This window comes from Leuresthes tenuis, unplaced genomic scaffold (assembly GCF_036924035.1).
Source record: "Leuresthes tenuis unplaced genomic scaffold, fLeuTen1.0.hap1 SCAF_4, whole genome shotgun sequence".
NCBI classification, from domain to species: domain Eukaryota; kingdom Metazoa; phylum Chordata; class Actinopteri; order Atheriniformes; family Atherinopsidae; genus Leuresthes; species Leuresthes tenuis.
The window spans coordinates 19,744,352-19,765,656 of record NW_027325358.1 but is presented as its reverse complement, the minus strand read 5'-3'; the positions used below and the strand labels follow the sequence as shown (position 1 = coordinate 19,765,656).

Here is a 21,305-nt window from a genome sequence, read left to right as displayed (position 1 = left end):
AGAGAGAAAGAGGAGAGAATTAGGCTGGGTACTCTGTCGCATTCATCCATGTGGAATTTTCAATATGTCAGACGAAATTACTTTGCTCAAATAAAATCAATGATCAATTTTTTTTGACTGAAACAACATTTTCTTTGAGAGGAGCAGCACACATGGCTGAGCTGCTGAGAACAACAGAGCAGTCGGCTCAGCTTGGGTCTTGCTTAAAGGAGAGAAAGCAAACAATGAATGAATGTCACTATTCTAATCTTGTCATCCCTCCTTTTCCCTCCTACTTCACTCTCTCCATTTTCATTTTTGTCAGGGGAGACAAGACAACACACACACACACACACAGATTCCACCATTAGGCGAATGGCCACAGTAAAGGTGCTTAATGTTATGTTGAGCAGCCAAAAGGTTTAGAGCAGGAATACTGCAGCTTATCTCGGCCAGTTAATTGACAGCTAATTGTTAGGGAGCCGTTGGCTGCTGAGTGGACCTCTTATGTGAATAGTGATTAGCTGGAAGGAGACTGTCATTGCGCTGCTGGTCTTATCCTCAGTCGCAAAAGCTCAGCAGCACAACTGCGAGTGCAGCCAAATTGCATTAGCGAAAGTGCAAATGGCAGGCCCAGGAGAGGGAGCAAAGCCAAATTGAAAGCGGACCTGAATTATACCACTGGCTACATGCAATCTGACTCACTGCTTATTGCATTACATGAGAAGAAACCTTAAACACTGAAATGTTTCCAAAAATCACCTGTGGTTTCTGCATGCTTGCACAGAAAGCTAGCTATGAACTGGTGTGTATTTATTAGAAATCAAACATATTCATACAGCAATGACATCTGGTCTTTTGCAGCTGATGGATTTATTGCCTCTGTGAAACAAAAGTTCACTGCATTCTCTGAAGTTCACAAAGGAACAAGGATTTATTGTCTTAATGTCTAATTATCGGGCTGACAAGCATGAAAGCTCTATCAACAAAGACTGTGCCAGTGCTATTCTGACCCAACAATGAAAACAGGCATACAGACTCCCCTTTGAAAGGCAAGCCAAAGCTGGTAGCAATTTACATGTAGTGAGTGCCAAGTCATCAGGGTCAAGTATGAACAATATTCAGTAGGAGCAAGAAACTAAAAGTATCTCAGTTGTTAAAGATAAGGTTGAGTTTAAAGATAGCAACATACAACATGTATTTCTTCTTTTTGTCTTCCTTCAATTGTGCCAATTCAGACTTCCAGGGTTCTCCAGCCTCAAAGCCTAGACTTCTCTGTGATAAAGGACCCAGAATTCATTGGGTGATGTCTCAGAGGCCGCTCCACAAATGACACACATTCATCAGCACACAAGCGTAAAACCCTGGAGAGGCAGCGAAGGCTTTAACCTTGACACAGCGTACAGCCGTAAGAAGGAAAACGAAGGGCAGGAGGATGTGGCACAAAGTAAGAGAAGTAAGGTTAAACCCAGCAGATCATTAAGTCTGCCTGGCAGACATTAGTCGCCGTATAAATTATCATCCATGGACTACGGGGAGAACTCGACCGTGACCACAGATTCTGGGAAGGAGGACGTGGAACAAAAAAGTGTCACTGACAAAAAAAATATATACACAGCAATGTATGAATGGTTATTTTCTTTACCCTTAGAAGGAGCCGGAAAGTAAGTTATTTCCAAGTATGTTTGAATTCACATTAAAGACAAACTGGTATTTGGTGAAATTCTTCGCTGCCGCCTGTTATTTCTTTGGCTACTTGCACTATTTCTAACTTACATCTGGGATGAAGCCAATCTCATTTAGATGGTTGCTTAGCTCTGGGTCATGGAAGGCAATCATTTGGGAGAAGACAGTCAAGTACTCTGAAACAAAAGCAAAACAGCAAAAGATTAGAACAAAACATATCACGTAGCCCACACTAAAGTCCAAAAAGAAAAAAAACCTTTTGGAGACTGCAAAAGATGCACCAAACATACACAAAAAAATATCAAAATGCACATACACTTACGTAGCAAATTGTGCTTCATAGTTTATTATGCCAAAATATCACACTGCTGATCAACTGTGCAACCAATGAGACCAACTTCTGTAAATGGTGAATTAACTTCCATTATTCACACTAGAGGTCAGAAAAGGAGCTGTGACCAAACAGATCAACGTTAGCGACCACTCCGGGGCATTTAGCCGTGGAAGGATGATAGCAGTCGCATTCCCCACAGAGTTGGAGAGGTGGATGGTGCAGCTGTTTATCAGTCACGTAAGAATTGGTTGTGACATTTCTCTGCAGGCATTTACGGTTTCATTTGTTTCCCTGTCTCTGAATGATGTGGCTCAGCTGCAAACTCCATTAAGATGACTGAAATTAGCATGCAGAGCTCAGACACAACATGTAGCCAAAATTTGCACAACATTGAGCGGACAGTCTGATGCTCTGCGACAGTTAGACAGTTTCTCATTAGAAAACAAATATTATCCTTGTATGGCTTACCTTGGATGACATGAGAGTTGTCTTTTAAGAAAAAGTTGTACAGGTACTTGGGGATGAAGGCAGACATGCAGGCGTATGCCAAGGCTGTAAAGAGTACGACATTAAGATGAAAGGAAGGAGGGAAAAAAAAGAAAAGAAAGGCAGGGATAAAAACATTCCGCCGTGACGGCGGTAAGCTATTTGAAAAGTTCAAACTGAAACCCTTGCCTTCGTTGTTGAAGTTCAAATACAGGAATGGGGCACAAAGTGAATCCAAACCTGCAATAATAACCAAATGATATCACTCTCATTTAAGGAAGGAAGTTTCCAAAATGTGACATGACCACCATCTAGTGTCCAGTTATGTGTGCTACAATAATGAAAACTGTAAATCAAAGAGATAAATAAAAGTGGCAGTGACATAAGAAACACATCAAACAGATGCAGTGAAATAAGCCAATGGCGACTGACTCACCCTGCCAGTAGACCAGGTCAGGGTGAGAGACCACCCAGGCTTTTAACACACGTCTGAACTTAATGTGGCCCTGAGGAGATGACAGCAGCTCGTCGTACTGGTGGCAGCGTGGGATGTCCACCTCAATCTGTGCACAAAAATATCCACAACTAACGAATGAAGCAAAGTCCTATTAAAATGTTTAAATGCTGCAATATGTCACAACCATTTATTCTGAAAGAGTTGTCTACCTGTCTGTCAGTTGGGATGGGAGTATCCTTGTCTATGCTTTCATACTTGGCTTGGATGTCACCCTGTGCAAAAAGAGACCAATAGTTAAGCCCATGAACACAGTCAAAGTTGCACTTTTTTTTCCTCAGGACAAAATTTTTTTCTTTGTACCTCAATGCCCAGAAGTGCAGCCCAAGCTAGTCCACGAACAAGAGGTGGAATATCCACTCTGGCCTCTTTCCACACTACGTTTTTCTTGTAAGGATAGGACTGAATACAAAACATCAAACAGAGACTATATTTATCATCATTACAGTTTATTAAGTACAATGCATGGCTCCGATGCAATCACCAGGCTCTGACACTTGTGGGCTCTCTTTCTGATTGCAAAACATATGCTCGGGAGTTTGCATGGGTTCGGAGTGTGTGTGTGTGTGTGCGACCTAAACGGCAGACACACATGAATCTGTATGCGGCCCTGACCTTGAGCAGCCTGTCAAAGAGGATGATGCGGATGAGCTGGTACTCGGTGTCTCTCTCACGGATGATGAGTGGCAGCGTGACGGTGGCTGACAGCTCATTGCTGCTGTTGGACTGCGGCAAACTCGACTGTCTGAATTAGGGAGAGGAGAATGGAATGTGATGTTACTCGTGCCAAAATAAATGACAGGGAGAATTGAAAAATAGTGACAAGAAGTGGCAAGTTCGCGATGGAGAGGACTTACTCGTCTTCCAGTAGAGGGTAATATGCTTCTCCAGCTACATCCTTCAGTCTCTGGAAGAAAAAGAAAAAAAAAAGAACACTTATTTTTCACGTTTCAGCTCCTAGGCTGTAGTAGGTGTTTTGAGATTTGACACCAGCAGCAACACTGAGAAATATTCATGCTCTTTACACATGTATGCATGTCACTGCTAATGTATCAACTATCTTCAAAATATAATGATACAGTGAAGTAACTTAAGTCGGGCGTGTTTCATCAGCCACTAACATTAAGAACAAGCATACTCAGTCTCAGTTAGTTTTGTTCATCAGCACATGATATCACACCATATCATTGCTGCTGCATACAGAAATACAAGGTAAAACTACCACGATAAGACAAACCCAAAGTCTGACTTCAACCTCTTTTAAGATGTTGTTGTCAAAAAGTAACATGCAGTGTGCTAAAGAGAGACCATTAGTGTAAATGCCACAGAGAGAAAATGCAAATGCTCCAACAATGCTGAACAAAACCCACAGGTTTTAGAGCAACATATATGCTGCTGACCAGATTGTGTTTTTTGAAGGAAGGTCTTACTTATTTCAGCAGCACAATACCAATCTGCCAGCCAATTTACAGCAACTGGCATTCTTACAAATGTTTGTTAACAGAAAAGGTGATGCAACACCGTGATAAACGTGTCCCAAAAATGGGATTTTGCAACATACTGTAGGCATCAAATCAGTCATATCTTTAAAAAGAACGTATGCATTTCAGTATTTGATGTTGTCTTGGCATTATCACACTCAGTTAGTGAATCGCTTCATTCCTTTTTTTTTGTTTTACACTGAGTAACATTTTTTTTTTTTTTTTAATGGGTGCAGTGAAATCAGAATATGTTGCAGATGTTTGTTTTGTCCGCTTTTCCTTAGCAGCGCTGCACGTGCAAACAAAAATGTTCACCTTCACACAGTATGGGACACAAACTGTCTTACATTTCTGAGCTGGCACAGAGACAGTGTCACTGTAGTGTCATCGAGCAAGAAACTTCTATCCCTGCTCTGGCCGAATGACTCCCCGTCTTCCAAGACAAAACTAAAAGCAGAACACAAATACAATACTTGACATTATCAAAAATGTGCAAATACCACAGATAGTATTCTGTGTGTTTGTGCATGTGTGTGATATACTTGGGCAGAGTGCAGATTGGAGGTTTGGACTGGATGATTCCCTTGTTGGTCAGCTCCTTTTCGAGGTCACCCCCAGCTAAACACCACAAATGGTACAACTCATCTATGCCCCGCTCTGACAGGTAGTCCTCATCATCATCTAAGGGCAGACACACAAAAAATGAATAAACATTTGCTAGCAGTCATGGTTGACACAACAGAATAATATCGACAATAGGGGAACAATTTTTCAGAATCAATTTATTTAACCTACGTGGCAGTAAAACACTGCCTGAATTAATTTTTAAAAATGCATTCTATCAAAAAGTTCCCAGTAATAAATGTCACATTTTTGATTTCCGCTGGCCCATAACAAATAGATCTAAAACAGCAAATCTGAGTAAAGATCATTAATAAAAGCAAATATCTGGACACTGTGAACGAAAAATGTTTACAGGACTATAAGTTAAAAAGAGCAGAGGAAAAAAAAGGAAAAAAAGTGCTATTTGATACAAAAAAAGAACATACAGTCGGCAGCAAAAGTAATTCTACCCCCATTTCATGGGATTTCCCACAGTTGGGTTTTACAGATTTCAGAGTGGAACAAAGTAGACAATAAGCAGCTTCTGAAAATTGAACATAAAGGCAAAAATAAAAAAAATATATGTATGTCTGTACATATATTCAGTTCTAATATATTCAAACAGTTCTAATGAGCTTGAAAGTTGTAGAGATGTTCTCCTTGGCACTACAGATAGGTGTATGCATATGTAAATGTTGTAAATATTGATGATGGGATAATTAGTCAAAGCTATTTCAAGACAAATCAGCTTTAAGAGTTTGTATTTTTGAGGGTCTTAATCAAAGGAAAGAATGTTTGACAGGTTTTTGTTTGCAGTTCCGTGTGAGTCAGTGAAAGGTTCCACGTTCACTTGTGTGTACTTGGTGGAGACCTTTGCAAAGGTCACTGATGTCGTCTGGGAGCTCCAGATGTGCGCAGCGCAAGGAAGATGAAAACAGGCTGACAGGCTGCTGGAAAGGTGTGTAGTGGCAGGAAATGCCATTAAACAAAGGGTCTCTCCGTAGCTCTGCAGGGGTTGGTCTAGTTTATGCATAAAGGACAAAGATATAAGGTCATAACAGCAAATGATCCAAAATCACAGAGTGAGCTTCAGAGCTGAAGGCTCGGTCATAAAAGTTATTTACCACTGCTGGTAGCTTTTACCCATTTCCCCCTCACTTAATTTCTCTGTTTCATCTTAGCATGCCGGAATCCACTCTAATGTTTAAGACTTCTTCATAACGTGTGCGATCAAAATGACTCTGAAATCAAATGGTAAATGTCCTGCAACAGGATATGAAAAGCAGGTGAAACTGTACTTACCTTTTAGATGGAAGAAAAGTCAAGCATTTCCTCAATAACTCAAGAACGTTCTCAGGCAGCTCCTGTTAATATGATGCAAAGTATATTAGCTACCGCAAAGTAAACACGGCTCAGGAAGTGTGCCTCATATTTCCGATAAGTCTAACATTTTTTTTTATCTATAATTAGATGTGTGTAATCAAACACATTTAAAAGTTGGGTTTCAATAGAGCAGACTGCTTCAGGATGAGGATAGACTGGACAGGTTGATGGATCAGGAACTCTACTGTATCCTCTACAGAGAAATCGTGAACCATGTCTTTATACATTTACTTCTACTGTATACAGCTGTCTGTATCTAAGTCTTGTACATAGGCAGATTTGACAATAAAGCAGACTTTAACTAAATGTAGTTATTATATGAATGACGTTTCAAATAGGAATAGTTTAGCTTACGCTTGGGTATCAAATCAAATTCATTTGGATCAACGTAACTAATCAAATAGAACAAGACTCGAGAGGAATGAACATAAAGCCTTCACTAAACTTTCCTTTTCATAAGTATAAATAAATCAGGGATAAAGCAAACCTGGGCCTGGACTCACGTCAATGATACTGTGATAACAACTAATTTTACCGAAAAGGCAACAAATAAATATGACTTCACGACTAAGGTTATGTATCCAGTGTTTATAGGTTTACCTTAATGGTATCCAAACATCCATGTTCCTCAGCAAGGACTGTGACAATGTCATCCATGCAACCTAACAGAAACAATATCACAGCTTAAGCCCGACTGAGCTTTAAATCATATTGCTCGGCTCTTGGAATATTTGCATCTTTCTTACTCACCCAATGTCAAAATGAATTTCAGTTTCTCACTTATATCAAATTTCTGCCAGAGTCTTCTGCCCTAAAATTGATGCACAGCATTAGATTTTAAGAAGAAGATCCTACGTACAGCATGAATTTAGGTTAAATACCAACAGCTTTGGAAAAAGAAAAGAAAAGGTCTTGGAAGAACACTGCCTCTCTTGTACAAAGAGGTTTATCAAGGATTCTTACAGCACACAATTCAAAGAGCAAAACTCCAAGAGACCAGACATCGGTCTTGGGTCCTGAGGGCAGTGGAGCTTCATCATGTGATGGATCACTGGGGTGGAAGGAGCCCTGGGCGATCACCTCTGGAGAGAGGTATGATGGGTAGCTGGGGTCAAAATGACAAAGCAGATAAGCACATCACTTTGTCAGCCAGTAAACAACGGCTCTTACTGCTGTCCTGGATTTGCCAGTTAATTAATCTGAGCTGATGTAACAGCTTAGTGTATAATAGCTTTTAATTGATTTGTAAGATTTGCTAAATTTCTATCATGCTCTTTTCCCCCTTTCACTTATGTTTAATATGACATAGTTACTGCACAATATTCTTCAAATGACAGTCACTCTATGCAAAGAGATTATGCTGTTGACATTTCCGTTACTAAACAATGTCCAAACAGCCATTTCTTCATAAGGACTGCAGCGCTGTTTGACTGCATTTCCCTGCCAGATGTTTTATTGAATGTCCCATCATTCCTTCGCTCGGTCTGCAAAAGGATATTGCCCAGACACACTGTACAGAACACAAAGGCCTTTGGACGGGGATAAAAGTGCAATGATTTGTTGCAGCTCTAAACCAGGAAGCTATTCAATGCCCCCAAAACTCAATCTCTGTAGAAAAGGATTCATCAATCTGCAATATTTATCCACGTTTTGGTATATTACCTTTTAGATTTGTGTGTGTGTGTGTGTGTGTGTGTGTGTGTGTGTGTGTGTGTGTGTGTGTGTGTGTTCTAAAAGCAAAAGAAACAAGTAAACCCCTGGCAGACATCTAACTGTGATGATTAGTGAGGAAAAGACATACCCAATGGGAAAATCGACATCTGCCCCATGATCAGTCATGTGATAAAGGCCAAACTTTGCCAGCTTGACATTCCCCTACAAAAAAACAAAAAAAAAATCTTCTTAGTTTCTCTCGGATACTCCTTTTATGCACAATCATGTCATTCACTCATTGCCAAATTACGCATTTCGATTTAAAATCGTCAATTTGTTTCTACGTTTCCAACTTTTTTTTCCAAACAGGATGCTGGTATCAAATTCAAAAGGGACAAAATTAAAAAAATAAATAAATAAATTCCAAATTTCTCAATGGCGCTGTATGTTGTCTATATGCTACTTTTAACAGGGCTGTGATCCAAAAGATGCTTAAACAGTTCAATCGGAGACAAAGAGTACCTTGCAGTCCATGAGAACGTTGTGTGCACTGAGGGCTCTGTGAACCAAACCATGTTTGTTCATAAACTCCAGACCTTCAAGGACCTCGTAGGCTATTTGCAGCACCTTCTCTGGGCTAACACAAACACAAAGGTTTTAGTGGTTGAACTGGTGACTGTGTCAATGCAGATGGACTCATTTACACTTCCAAAACCAAACTAGTGAGATCATCTAGTAATATTCTTATGCTTAAATGTATCAACTCACCGGTGAAAATAAACAAAAATAAGTTACAGTACAGTATATCAAGATTACTGCGATATGGTTCAAGTAGAATGCTCATGATAGTTCTACCTTACGATTTGTCCTTGTTTGAAACCACTTAAACTGCTTGCATAGTGTTCAGCAACAACAATCAGCCGTTCTAGGAATAGGAAAAGGAAAAATAAAGATATGCAACTGTAGGTTGAATCAAAATAAGTGATTTATGTTGAGAAAGCATTTTGATTATACATATCACCCAAATCTAAATCTAACAAGATGAATAAAAATGAATGGTTCATCCACATATTTATTCATTTCTGGTTTGTTTGTCTTGCTTTTCACTGTGCTGAATTTAATTGTAGAGGGGGAAAACAATGCTGTGTATAACATTACAGACTGTCCTACCATGCTTTCCTCTGGAAATGTCCACATATTGGCAGAGTCTGGGGTGAGTGATGGTCTTAAGGATCTGGAAACGTCCCAAGATTTTGATGGAGTTTGGGGTGAGAGGGAGGCCATTGCTACCACAAACATCATGTGGGAGAGCTGAGGCAAAGAAGGTAAAGGCTCCCAGCTGGGCATCTTTTAATGGCCTCATTGTACCCTTGGCTCAGACAATGAGGATCTGTGATGTATCGACAAAATTAAATGTGAAAACTATAAAGGAAAGGAACGTCTGATCGCCAACATGGTATAGTAGATAAATACACAATTTATCTTTCGTGTCATTTCTGTAAATATCTTAAAACTTAACTGAGGTAAAGACCACGATTAGAGCAAACGCGTGACCACTTGTCATAAAATCATATTTACGCCATATGAGACATTTCGATAGTGAGTGTGTCATGCAGCATGTAAATCAGCTGTGTTTGTAGCCAAATTAAACACAGCTGCACAGACGGCCGACATAATAAGCCACAGATGTAACGTGCATTACCTTGAAAGATGAGTATCTCGCGCTTAATGAATAGGCATTATGCTCATGTCGATTGTTGTGGAAATATTTTTATATTTTAGACGAATTATTTCCTGTCTCTGCGCTGGAAACGGACACAGCTGAGTGAACGTCACCACTGACGACATTTTTGTGCGACGAAGCGGTGAAAACCATTTCGAAGAACAAACGATAATATTGTTTGGCGTAATCATTTTTTTAACGTATCTTCAATAAGCTGCTTTTTTTGGTTGGGTGTCCTCCTTTTGTACGAGTAATTTTCTAAATCCATAATTTTTAAACAGGCACTTGCCGTCGTCTCCTCAAGCCTCGGAGACATTATTCGATTTCTAGAACATATGGCTGGTGAAGCCAAAGGCAAAACTGTGTGACTGCTTCCTCTCCGGATACTGCAAAGATTTACCGGCGAGGGCCTGAAGGAGTCTGTGCAGCTAGCTTCTAGTCATCCAGCCACTCGAAAGTAAGAGACTGGCGCAGCACCTGTCACCCTCTGCTCTCCCTGAAACGTGTTGGGGTTACCATAGTCCATGTAAGTTTTGAAAGCTTTTATGTCATACCTCACTGCTTATTCTAGCAATTTCTGAACTGCAGGCTGTTAATGGTACCACCAATTGGAGTAGCGTGCAGCTAACTTGTGCTAGCTTCACAAGAGGTGGCATTGAATAAAATATGTCCTCCTTCCAGTGAGTAAAGTGACCTGATTGCTTTCTGATTGAACTAACGCAACCTTAGCAGTGCTGTATACACGATATTCCGGCTACACAGTTGATTTTATGACGGGATATAACACTGCTGCCTAAGTAAATTTGATTAGCGTGGAGTGAGTTGGTCTTTGAATAATTGTCTGTGCTATTATTTAAGATTGGGTGCCAACAATTATTTACCTTGGTTATTCATTTGCCTTGTATTTCTTGTATAATGTATTCTCGATGATCAACTGATGACTTGCTAAACTGTGTATTTTCTTCCGACCAAAGTAAAAAAGATTTGTTTTTTTTTAAATCCAGAGGTTTATACAAAACAAAATAGCAAATCCTTCAAGAACAGCCCCAGATAACAAATAAGTGATGTGTTATTACTCTGAGCCCTCAAATATATGGGTTGTTCAGATATACACCATCACCTCTGAAAAGCTCATTTAAGTTCATGTTTAACCAAATGTCTGCATGAAGTTGAATTGATCTTTCTATACACCCTTATTTGCCCAAACTAAACTTTGTAATTACAGCTCAACTCTGCCTTTTGGCTAAAACAACAGCGGCTGTACAATCAAATTGGAAAATTTCAGTCAGCATTTTATTCAAAAACAATGAATGAATACATGTTTAAAAAAATTTCAAACGTGTCATCAGACATTTTTACATTAAGATCATTTTGAATTTCTTGCAGATGTATTACTTTTGAGTGTTGACAAAATGTGGTTATTGAAAATGTAATTTAGCCAAATGTTATAGTTTAAAAAATAAATAAATAAAATTATTTATAGGCAGTGATGACAGTATACTACTCCACTGAGTATGTCTGAATATGTTGTGCTCTCCGGTCATCTGTTTTCTGTTTTTCAGCCTGTGAGCCAGTACAATCTGCCTGCACTTGCCTGCCTTTGAAACTTTTGGCGTTTACAAGTAACTAGAAAGACTCACTTTTGTTTGATCACAATAAGAATCAAGTAAGAGGAAGCAGATAGATGTGTCTACATCTGCTACCTAAGGCCAGACATCTCATAATTTCTCCTAAACTTAAACTTGTAGGGCCTTCTCATGCCCTTCGGGTGGTGCTGGCACACTACACTCGCTTTCTTTTTTTTCTACTTGGCAAACTGGAAGTTTTCTCTTACCGTATGTCCCTGCTGTGCAAATTAAACATAAGAGGAAACACTTGCAACAAGGCAAGAAAGCTGGCAGCTAAATGCAACATATTTTCATGTTTGATTCAGGCCAAATGTGTGGCTTTAGAATTACTATACGTTGTTTATCTTTGGTGTTCATATTTCAGAATGAGTGTTGACATAGATTTCTATTCTCTCTCTATATATTTTTTTTTTTATAGGAAATGGCTAGAGAAACTTCTGCTGAACCCTGTAGAAGCATACAGAGTTTATAAAGTTGTAAAGCAGAATGAATCAAAGCGAGCGCTGCTTTCATACAGTGAGGACGGTAAATTACGCAGACTGAGGGCTGGTGAAAGGCCGGCCACTTTTAACGCTGTCAACACTTTTGAATGTTTCCATCTAAAATACACTTGTGCAGTCTTTATGATGCAGAGAATACCTTGGAATTTCTGCTCCATTTTCAGAGGTTTTTGTGGGCAAGGTCTTGTTATCACTCCACCACTGGGGCTGTTTAAATCAATTCAGTTATTCAGCAAACAACGCTTTGATCCTTGATTTTATCAACTCCAGCTCTTTTGTGTTTCTAATTTCCTCGTTCCTCAACGTTTTGTTTTCATCTCCAGCCAGCTGTTGTATTCCAGCGCCTCCTTATATTGTGCATAAGAAGTTGTTTTTCCTCTGTGTCTCAGCCTTAAAATCCCTCTTTTCCTTGGAAAAACCTTTCAATGCAGCATTATAAATAAGTCTAACGCCTGCACCTAAGCTGGTGTCCAGCTGAGGACAAACTATTCACTTCACAACTGTGAAAGACTCGGAGAATTGAAGACTCTTTGAGGTCTTTAATCACTACACTGTTGCCGAATCCTTCAAATTTGCCTTGAGTCATGATCTGAGGGATGGATTCCTGTCATTTTAATCTACCAGCGTTCCTCCCGCTCTGTGTGTTTACTTTCTTACGGACAGTGGTCTGTTTTGGATGATCAGCCAAAGTATTAGTCATGAAATGAAAAGCATATTTTAAACATGATCATAGACGCATTGCAATCAGAACGTCTCGGCACATTGTTTTGTGACCATTCAGATATTTGATGCTTAAGATGGTGAAATCCTGCTTTCTATGAAGATGTGTTCCACAAAAATCAGTCTGATGTACACGATGCCCTTTAGCCGTACACAGTAAACCTGTAACACATGCTGTGGAAATTATAGTGTTCTGTTTTTGTTGAGACTATGTGAGGCCAGTTGACTGAACTCTGTGGTCACTTTTGGAGGCTGTAGTTTGTGGTGGCATTGTACTGGAATGCAAACCTTGTAACTCAAATATATCTTAAACGTTGAGCTCGTTACCCTAGAAGACCATCTGTTTTAACATCGTCGGTGTTTCTTAAGTTCATTTAAAGCAAGAAATGGGGTGACGTCACTGTATGTTACTAATTAACAACAAATTTAATCGGCTCATAACATTCCGAACAGCGGCAGCAGACCTAACGGATGCAACATTTTCTGTGTTCTGTTAGGTTTTTAGCTCGCTCAGTGGTCAAGATGTCGAGTCACAGTCCTTTGTTAAGGCTGGAGCAGCGAGCGGCTGAAGCTGACCAGATCATCGAGTACCTCAAACAGCAAGTCCAGCTACTGAAGGACAAAGCAAGTAAGAAACGTACATATTTGATATCGTCTAGTAAGAGACATTTCCAGGGAAAAAGTCTGAAGGCTTGAGCACAAATTGATATCAAGGAATCACAAATGTTGGTTATTTTTCCCTTTTTTATTGTCAAAAATCAGGTAACACATGGAACAGTTTCCGGTGATTTTGATCATTTCTGTTCGGTCAAACATTAGACTTATTTTCTGATTTTTAAAGTTTAGTTTGGTCCAGCCTCCATATGCTTCAGCTATGCTTGGGAAAGGCTTATTTCAGTGCTGATTAGTAACCTGAATCCACCTTTTTGCAGTTTCTCAGGCCAGTGTCAGAGAGGAGAAGAAACTGATGCTGGAGAACGCCAAATTAAAGAATGACATCGAGGAGCTGAAGAATCAGTTGCTGGAGAAAGAAAAGAGAAGAGGGGGTATGTATTTCTCCCAGCAAGACTTCCTGCAGATTACTAAAGACCTTGTTATTCTCTGTATTTAATTGTAGAACAGTTTGTTTGAGCTTTACTTGAGAGCATTTGATGTCAGTTGTTGCTCATTACAGCTTTTGTGTGGTTTGTCCTATCAATGATATCATCTTGCGCGTTCTCGCCCGAAAGCCCATTCTAACCAGCCCTTTATTTGTTTTTATTTCAAGCATCCCCACTGCTTTAAGAATTCCCATTTGGCTGATGGGGCAACATGTGTATCAGCGATTGTGCCACTGACAAAGCTTGGTATTAAAGGGCTCGAATCATTTAATGTTTTCCAGAAAGGATTTAGTGGGGGGTCTGGAAGAAATGAGAGAAGGAGAACTTACTAAAATTAGAGTGCTGTAGGAATGTGTTCCAATACACTGAAGACAAAAACAGTAGCCCTGCAGCCAGGAGATTAAAAATAGTGACAACTGAAGGAGACTATCAGATTTGCTGTTATAGCCGGTATTGGAGCCATCAAATCATGGTTGTTTTGTTGAGAATAACAATCCACAGGACAAAGAGCTGTATTTTCCACTTGGGTTGATTTGGTGTCATTTTACATAGTTGTTGTATTTCCTCGTAACTGGAGCCTTAAGTTTTTTCTGCAACTTATATAAAGCATGAATCGACGTTATTGACTTACACTTCAGGTGCAAACTGGAGGCTTCACCTAACAGTTTCAGATGCGAAGTCCTTCAGTGCCTTGGTGGACAAACCCTTCCCTTCTGGAGAGGGCTTCTATCAAAACATATGCAATGATAGCTGGTGGGGATTAATGAACAACAAAGCAAAGTGGATCACAAAGAATGGATCAAACAACACGAATAAGACTTTAAGCACTGAAACAAAGTGCATAACAGTATGATTGCATTATTAACACTGGCTTCATTGCCTGTATCTTTTGTAATTTAGACCCAGCTTTTAAGTGACTGCTTCATTTAGTTACTCATTTATTTATTCAAGAGGAAATCCAACATAAGCATTCAACAGACAAAAAGCAATATGCCCGAGATCTCTGGAGAAACTCTTAATTTGTGTTGCTGCCATCCAGCTATTTTAACGGGGCATATTTCAGTCACTGCTTATATTATATGTGATGTTGTCTAAGAAAAAAGGTTGGCGTTAAAAAAAATGTGTGTGGGGGGGGGGGCTTAAGAGGAAACTTAATGGGAATGTTAAAGTCTTCGAGGTTATTGCCTGCAATTTCAAGGTAAACCGGAAAGGTCCTGCTCTCAGGTCTCAACATAGAATTAAGTTAATTAAAAGCATTATGGAGACAGCGGTGTGCCTACAGACCTATGTTTGTCAGACACAGGCACAAGATTTTGTGGGAATTCAAACATCAGGCGCCTTAAATGAGGGGTTATTTTTCTCTGCAGGCTTATTGTAGGACATTGTTCCCTGCTTTATGGTCCCATTTCCTCCTTTCCATCAACTTGGACACTGTCATTTTCCCATCCACACTGTTTGCATCAGGGGAACAGTCCTCCCACTGAGTGGGTAAATAAAGCTCCCCTGTGTCATTTTGTTGTATTATGTTGATGCCTTCACCTATGTGCGTGAAGAGGAACAATAAGGATGTTGTGTATCTTCTTTATTCGCGGTGTCAATGTCTCTTGTCTGGCTCCTGTCTGTCCTTTCATTCACAATGAATTTGGGATTCCATGAATGTGGTTTATTTTATACATATATTGTTGCATTAAAGCCGTTTTATTCATCATTTGCTCTCCCTGTAGTGCGGGACGTTGCCATGCCATCAGGCGACACTGGTGTTGAGCTTTGTTCAAAGCCCATCCCTCCCAAAGTCTCCGGTCCGGCACCGTCAGCGGCTGCCCCTGCAGCGGCGGCCCACAGCCCCCCTCCAAAAGACGAGGGCAAAAAGAAGAAGCAAGAGAAAAAAGGTGCGGGGTACAGGGGTGGAAATCCAGGTTGTAGTGTCTTCTTATGAATCCATGTAAATTCTGCCTGTAGAGATTTTTCTTGTTTGTTTCTTTTCGTATCCAGTTGTACATTTTATTTTTTCCTGTACTCTCTCTCTCTCCCAATAACAAAACTTGTTCCAGTTGTAAACAATGAGCCCTGAAACTGCACGACACAGGTTTTTGCGATTTAAAAAGTGAAGAGTATCCTGATGTTGTATGTTCCGGGTCCACAGTCAGCAGTGGTGCGTGATCAGTGTTTTAGTGTTCACGTTTTTTTGTTTTTTTTTTTATAATGGGATTTGTGCCGTGTGGCGAAACGAGACAGCAGGGTAAGCTGAGAGCTCAGAGGAGGCTGTTTGTGTGCAGCATGGCATAAAACGAGACCAATATGGTGCAGGTGGGTCTGTTTGGGGAGTATTTCTGTATGAGAGCGCCGTTTGTGGCAAGCAAAGGTTTATTGTGTCACCAAATTTATAAAAAAAAAAAAAGACTTCTATAGAAAATTTGAAAAAAACAATGCAAAGCGCTGCATTTCTGTGGCTCTGCTAAACTTCAACAAGCCGATGGGAAGCCTAAATAATCTGTCTCTATAATGTAGTCTAATTTCTCCCACATGTACTCTTAGGTAATGAATCTTGGCACAGACGGAATCAAAGTTAATTAGCAGTTTGTAACACCATTTTAATGGGTAAGTAGCCTAAAGCATCGTTCAGACTACAGGATTTTATCAGATCATCATATCGGTAATGCTACACGACTTGTTTCTCGTGTTCTGGACTTTTGAAGTCATAGCGTGGTCGTACTACAGGGTCTTTCCCCACACTGATCCCCCCCCCAGACTCATCTGACCGCTCTCTGTCACACAGTTACAGGTGCCTCACTCTCTACAGTAATGCTCTACAGTTTGTTTTAGTCGATGTTCTGTTTTTATTGCAGGAGGGGAGAGAGTGGAAAAGAAACAGGCAGCACCCAGCCAAGAGGAAGTCAAGGTGGACGTGTCTCGCCTGGACTTGCGTGTCGGTCGTATAATCGCCGCTGAGAAGCATCCGGATGCTGACAGTCTCTACGTGGAGCAGGTGGACGTGGGAGAGGCTGCTCCCAGAACTGTGGTCAGCGGACTAGTCAAGCACATACCTCTGGACCAGGTACAGAGTCCTTAATACCGACAGCAGAGGTTCAGACAGAGAACTATGTCAGCTGAATAAATTAAAGACTAGACTTAAGCTTCTCCAGTGGCGTTTTCCTTTGAGTGAAGCAGATGTAGAATTCCATAAAAGGAAGATTTTTATGTTGGTAAACACACACACACACACACACACACACAGAGTATCTGAAAGCTGTCTTCAGAAGCAAAGCCAGTGGGATTTCATTAGTCAGTTATTTAAAAAGGGCTCTGTGATGATAGTTCTGCTCAGCAACTTTGTGGTTATAATGGAGAGGATCTCCATCGATTAACTGTGTTCATATTGTCATGTGGGGATGGCATTTCATGATATCTAAATAAAGCATCATTAACTTTTATGCTTGTCAGTATTGAGCCTTTGAGCATAACAGTTGCATTACGCTGCGTCTTGCAAAATCGTTCAAACTCAAACTGGCTTTTTTTTCCCCCATTCGCGCAGATAATTATTTTGGGCATTGGCAAACGTAAAGCCAGCAGTAGATGGCGGACACCCTGCTGCAGTTGTTGCCTTTAACATTGCTACTTTATGATTTTGTCCGACGATGTTGCTGAAATAAAGTCAGCAGCTGGGAAATGTTCTCATCCCTGCTGGTTGACATGAGGTCCTGTTTTTTGTCGCCTTTCAGTCTCATTCCATTGTCTAATAACAAAAAAAAAAAAAGGATTTCTACGAGTAAGGACTTATTCGTATTCTTTAGAGAGTTCGTGTGAGCACAAAGAGTAAAAGAGAAACCAATCGAACATGATTATAGTCTTTTAATCATATTTGTTTTAATGAAGGGAAATTGCCCTAAAACTAAGTGGGAAATTAAATGGGATTTTCACAGAGAATTGTTCACTCTTTCAGCCAATAATAGCATACTTGGCTTGTGTTATCTTTGACTTAGGAACTTTTTAAAGTTCTCAGAATTGGCTGCAGACGAGGTAATAATAGGTAATAATGGTCGGCTGCAGGCAGCAGCTCAAGGCTGGACAGTCGCTTATGGAGGGTTATGCTCAGGGTGTTAACTGTACATTTGGGACCTCACTGACGGGGTCTGTGCCCTAAGAAATAACGGGTCATTTTCTTAAGCTATAAACTGGTTTTCTGTGTTAAAGCAGTAACAATAAGTTGCAGACTCGTGAGGTGCTTTATGATTCCACTTTGAATGGCCAGAGCACTGCGGTTTTTTGTGTGTCTGTGTCAGTTACAAAGTCAATAAATCCATCATCAAAAACCTGCCCGACTTTCTGGTTAACGGATATAGATGTTGCTTATTATCTGTCACGCGAGCAGGAGCGAAATATGAGGCGTTCCACAATTAGTTTTCTGTCTGTACTGCTGAGTGTGGATAATGTGCACCGTTCTGAAACACCAGTCTTGGACCGGATAATCATACAATAACTGTTAGGACAAGTTTCCACAGTGCAAATGAAATATTGCTCAGATTGAACTGTCTATTTTTGTAAATGTTGTTCTTTCAGCTTGCCAAAACTCTGCACAGATGAAAAATGAAAAGTGCCATCAAAACCTTGCGAAAGCGATGAGTGATTTATATATATATATATCTTTTTTTCCTTTCTTTCTTTCTTTTTCTGAGCAGTTTCTCAAAAGATATGAAGAAAGATGTGATTATTCTGTTAGATCTGGTATACATCAGCTCTGGAATGTTATATTTTTCTGCCTCTTTTTAAATGATGGTAAGTCACAGAGCCTTCTGGACCCACAAGTCAAATGTTTTCTTGTGTGCTCCTTTTTGTTTTTTCAAATGAGGCAAACAGAAATGAAAGCATGTAAACCCTGGGACACGGTATCTTTTGATTGGGTATGGCATCGTTGTGCCTGTTAGAATGTGATGGACTCCCTTTTTTTTTTCCATTGAAATGAACAGAACTTAAGAACTTCTTTTCTGTATACAGGCTATTTAGAATGACTTGAATCTTTTGTCCCTCCATATAGATGCAGAACCGCATGGCTGTATTGATGTGTAACCTTAAGCCAGCTAAGATGAGAGGAGTGGTGTCACAGGCTATGGTCATGTGTGCAAGCTCGCCAGAAAAGGTTGAAATCCTCGATCCTCCAAGTGGAGCGTCACCAGGGGACAGAGTTACTTTCCAGGGCTTCCCAGGTACCAATAACCTCATCACTATTGTTTAGCTGTCCCAGTCAATGGGATTAGGAACGTGTGTCCCAAGGATTTCTATCACTATGAATCTTTGACCACCGTCATGTGACTTTCTGTATTTGTCTTCACTAAGATTTCTCTTTGTGTCCACAAAATGTCTTTAAGCAATGAGGTGTGACACTGAACCCTTTTGCAGCCAGCAACAACACAGCAGTTTGAACGTTCACGTCTCTTCAGACAACCGGTCCCAACGGGTTTTCACGCCCGTCTCAAAGCTCACACTGGAGGACACCTCGGTTTTGTTTGGCCGTGGCTAAATGGCCCGTGACTGCTGATTTTTACTGGCTAATCAGCGCTCACTGCTAGGAACGTAACCTAATCTTTTTGTACTTTCTTGGGAAAATAAGTGTCCTAATTGTTGTGTGTAGTCTAACTAATGTAAATGATTTTGGACAAAAGGGGAGAAACCAAATATGTGGAGCTAATTTCCTATCGATTAACAAATAAAGCAGACCATGGAAAAATGCATAAAACTGCGTTTTCCTCTCAAAGTCCGAAACTTGCGCGTCCTTTTATTTTCTTGCCAAACTTACGAAGTTGTGACGACATGTGGCTCTCTCCTGTAAATCTCAACAATCAAGAAAATATACGCGATTAAGAATGAAATAATAATGCCATGGCCGCTTTAAGAGGAGACAATCATTGCTCTATCTGACCACAAGTCCGTGGGATTGGCTGTCAGCATGCCAAACTCTGAGGTGTTTTTTCCTTTTGTGTGATGTTCCTTTATTATGATATTTTAAAACTGAGGCTCTTAACAAGGGCCGGATGACAAGTTCTGTCATCCGGCTTCCCAGTTGCCATAATTTTTTTCCTATCAAGGATAAATAACACAAATTCAATTACTCAGCTGATCCGCTGGTGTGAGAACACGCTTACTGCTTGCATATTCCCTGACTTGAGTTGATTATCTCTTTCACACTTCAGCTTTTTTTCACTTCAGCCTGTAAATCAGCAGAAATGGCAGCTTTGAGAGAATTGCATTTGTGTCCTCACACCCTGAGATGGTTTTACTTATCAGGAAAAGTCAACACCAGATCAAGTCAGCTAGTGCAAGCCATGATGTTGAGCAACATCCAAACCAAAACTGTCATGAAATGAGAACCCCACCTAATTGTTTTCCTAGATTCTGAGAAATTCTGTTTTGATGTTTCAAATTATGGCTAAGAACAAACAGCTGTTTTTAATAGCTGGCGCTCTAATGGTACATGACAGAAAGTCAAACCACTCACATTTCTGCTTGAGGACATAAAATTCTGATTGGCCTGATGAATTATGAATGTAGTCGTTGGCCATTTGCTCACATTTTGTTCCGGCTTTAGGTTCTTCCACACATACTTTATGTTTAAGTCAACTGTGGACATTCAGCAAGTGTGCATCTTGTCATTTTATATCTTCTCTGACTGACTGCTTGAGCATATTAAAACTGTTCTGGTAAGCTATGCAAGAATATGTCACAAGAAGTTTTTTTTTGTGGGATCCACAAAGCTGAAATGCTGCATGTGACAGATGAGCTGAGGGGGGAAAAAATGGAGATTCTGATGCATTAAACTGACTTTTTTTTTTTTTTTTTTTTTGATCGCAGGTGAACCAGACAAGGAGCTGAACCCTAAAAAGAAAGTGTGGGAGCAGGTCCAGCCCGACCTGCGCACGGACGCTCAGTGCGTTGCAACCTACAAGGGCGCCGCCTTTGAAGTTGCCGGCAAGGGAGTGTGCAGAGCCCAAACTATGAGCAACAGTGGAATCAAATGAAATGACAGAGCTCCTTGAAATAGCTCAGTGTTTACTTGGCAATCGTCTCCGCTGATGACCATGATGGTGTTGATCAACAGAATGATGATGAGTGGAAGTAAATGCTTACAAGATGTTCAATGAAGGGTTTGGACTTGCTGTAGTATTATTTGTTGGGTTTTTTTTTTTTCCTCTAAAGCTGTGTCCCAAGAATCTGTCACTAAACTAAAACCAGTCAAGATCCATAAAGTGAAATGAAGACGCCTGTTTTTTGTCGTTTTAATTCCCTGATTTAGTTTTTTCTCCTGAGGCAAATGGGCTTGATTGCGCTTTGATTTTTGAACTTGTAACTGATGGACTTAACGATCGGGACTGAAACAGCCCAACAAAAAACGTATCAAGTTATCGAGCTCTGTGCAAAGATTATTTAGCTGGTTCTGGATTTTAACTCTTGAATCTCCTGACGCACACGTCATTATCTCAGTCCTAATGCAGCAATGCTTTGTTCTATTACACTCGCGTTGAA

The 21,305-nt window shown here is 40.2% G+C and overlaps 2 protein-coding genes across 2 annotated transcripts in view; one reads left to right on the top strand and one right to left on the bottom strand.

The window, feature by feature from the left end:
* tbck (TBC1 domain containing kinase) overlaps nt 1–10,021 on the bottom strand; it is a 37,177-nt gene extending 27,156 nt beyond the window's left edge. Inside the window, exons 1-20 of the mRNA XM_072384987.1 lie at nt 9,822–10,021; nt 9,290–9,509; nt 8,975–9,044; nt 8,642–8,756; nt 8,268–8,341; nt 7,430–7,571; nt 7,217–7,277; nt 7,067–7,128; nt 6,386–6,447; nt 5,955–6,103; nt 5,023–5,161; nt 4,828–4,927; nt 3,857–3,906; nt 3,615–3,744; nt 3,303–3,401; nt 3,152–3,214; nt 2,922–3,048; nt 2,675–2,725; nt 2,468–2,551; nt 1,756–1,841 (exon numbers count right to left, since the gene is read on the bottom strand). Of these exons, the coding sequence (XP_072241088.1) occupies nt 1,756–1,841; nt 2,468–2,551; nt 2,675–2,725; nt 2,922–3,048; nt 3,152–3,214; nt 3,303–3,401; nt 3,615–3,744; nt 3,857–3,906; nt 4,828–4,927; nt 5,023–5,161; nt 5,955–6,103; nt 6,386–6,447; nt 7,067–7,128; nt 7,217–7,277; nt 7,430–7,571; nt 8,268–8,341; nt 8,642–8,756; nt 8,975–9,044; nt 9,290–9,482 (1,857 nt within the window). The 5' untranslated portion in view covers nt 9,483–9,509; nt 9,822–10,021. The remainder of the gene's footprint in view (nt 1–1,755; nt 1,842–2,467; nt 2,552–2,674; nt 2,726–2,921; nt 3,049–3,151; nt 3,215–3,302; nt 3,402–3,614; nt 3,745–3,856; nt 3,907–4,827; nt 4,928–5,022; nt 5,162–5,954; nt 6,104–6,385; nt 6,448–7,066; nt 7,129–7,216; nt 7,278–7,429; nt 7,572–8,267; nt 8,342–8,641; nt 8,757–8,974; nt 9,045–9,289; nt 9,510–9,821) is intronic.
* Nucleotides 10,022–10,261: 240 nt separating this feature from the next.
* LOC140305931 (aminoacyl tRNA synthase complex-interacting multifunctional protein 1-like) lies at nt 10,262–20,933 on the top strand. The gene is made up of 7 exons (XM_072384988.1): nt 10,262–10,368; nt 13,188–13,318; nt 13,623–13,736; nt 15,515–15,679; nt 16,637–16,845; nt 18,823–18,991; nt 20,634–20,933. Coding segments are annotated over exons 1-7 (957 nt in total). The 5' UTR covers nt 10,262–10,366; the 3' UTR covers nt 20,801–20,933.
* The last annotated feature ends 372 nt before the right edge of the window (nt 20,934–21,305 follow it).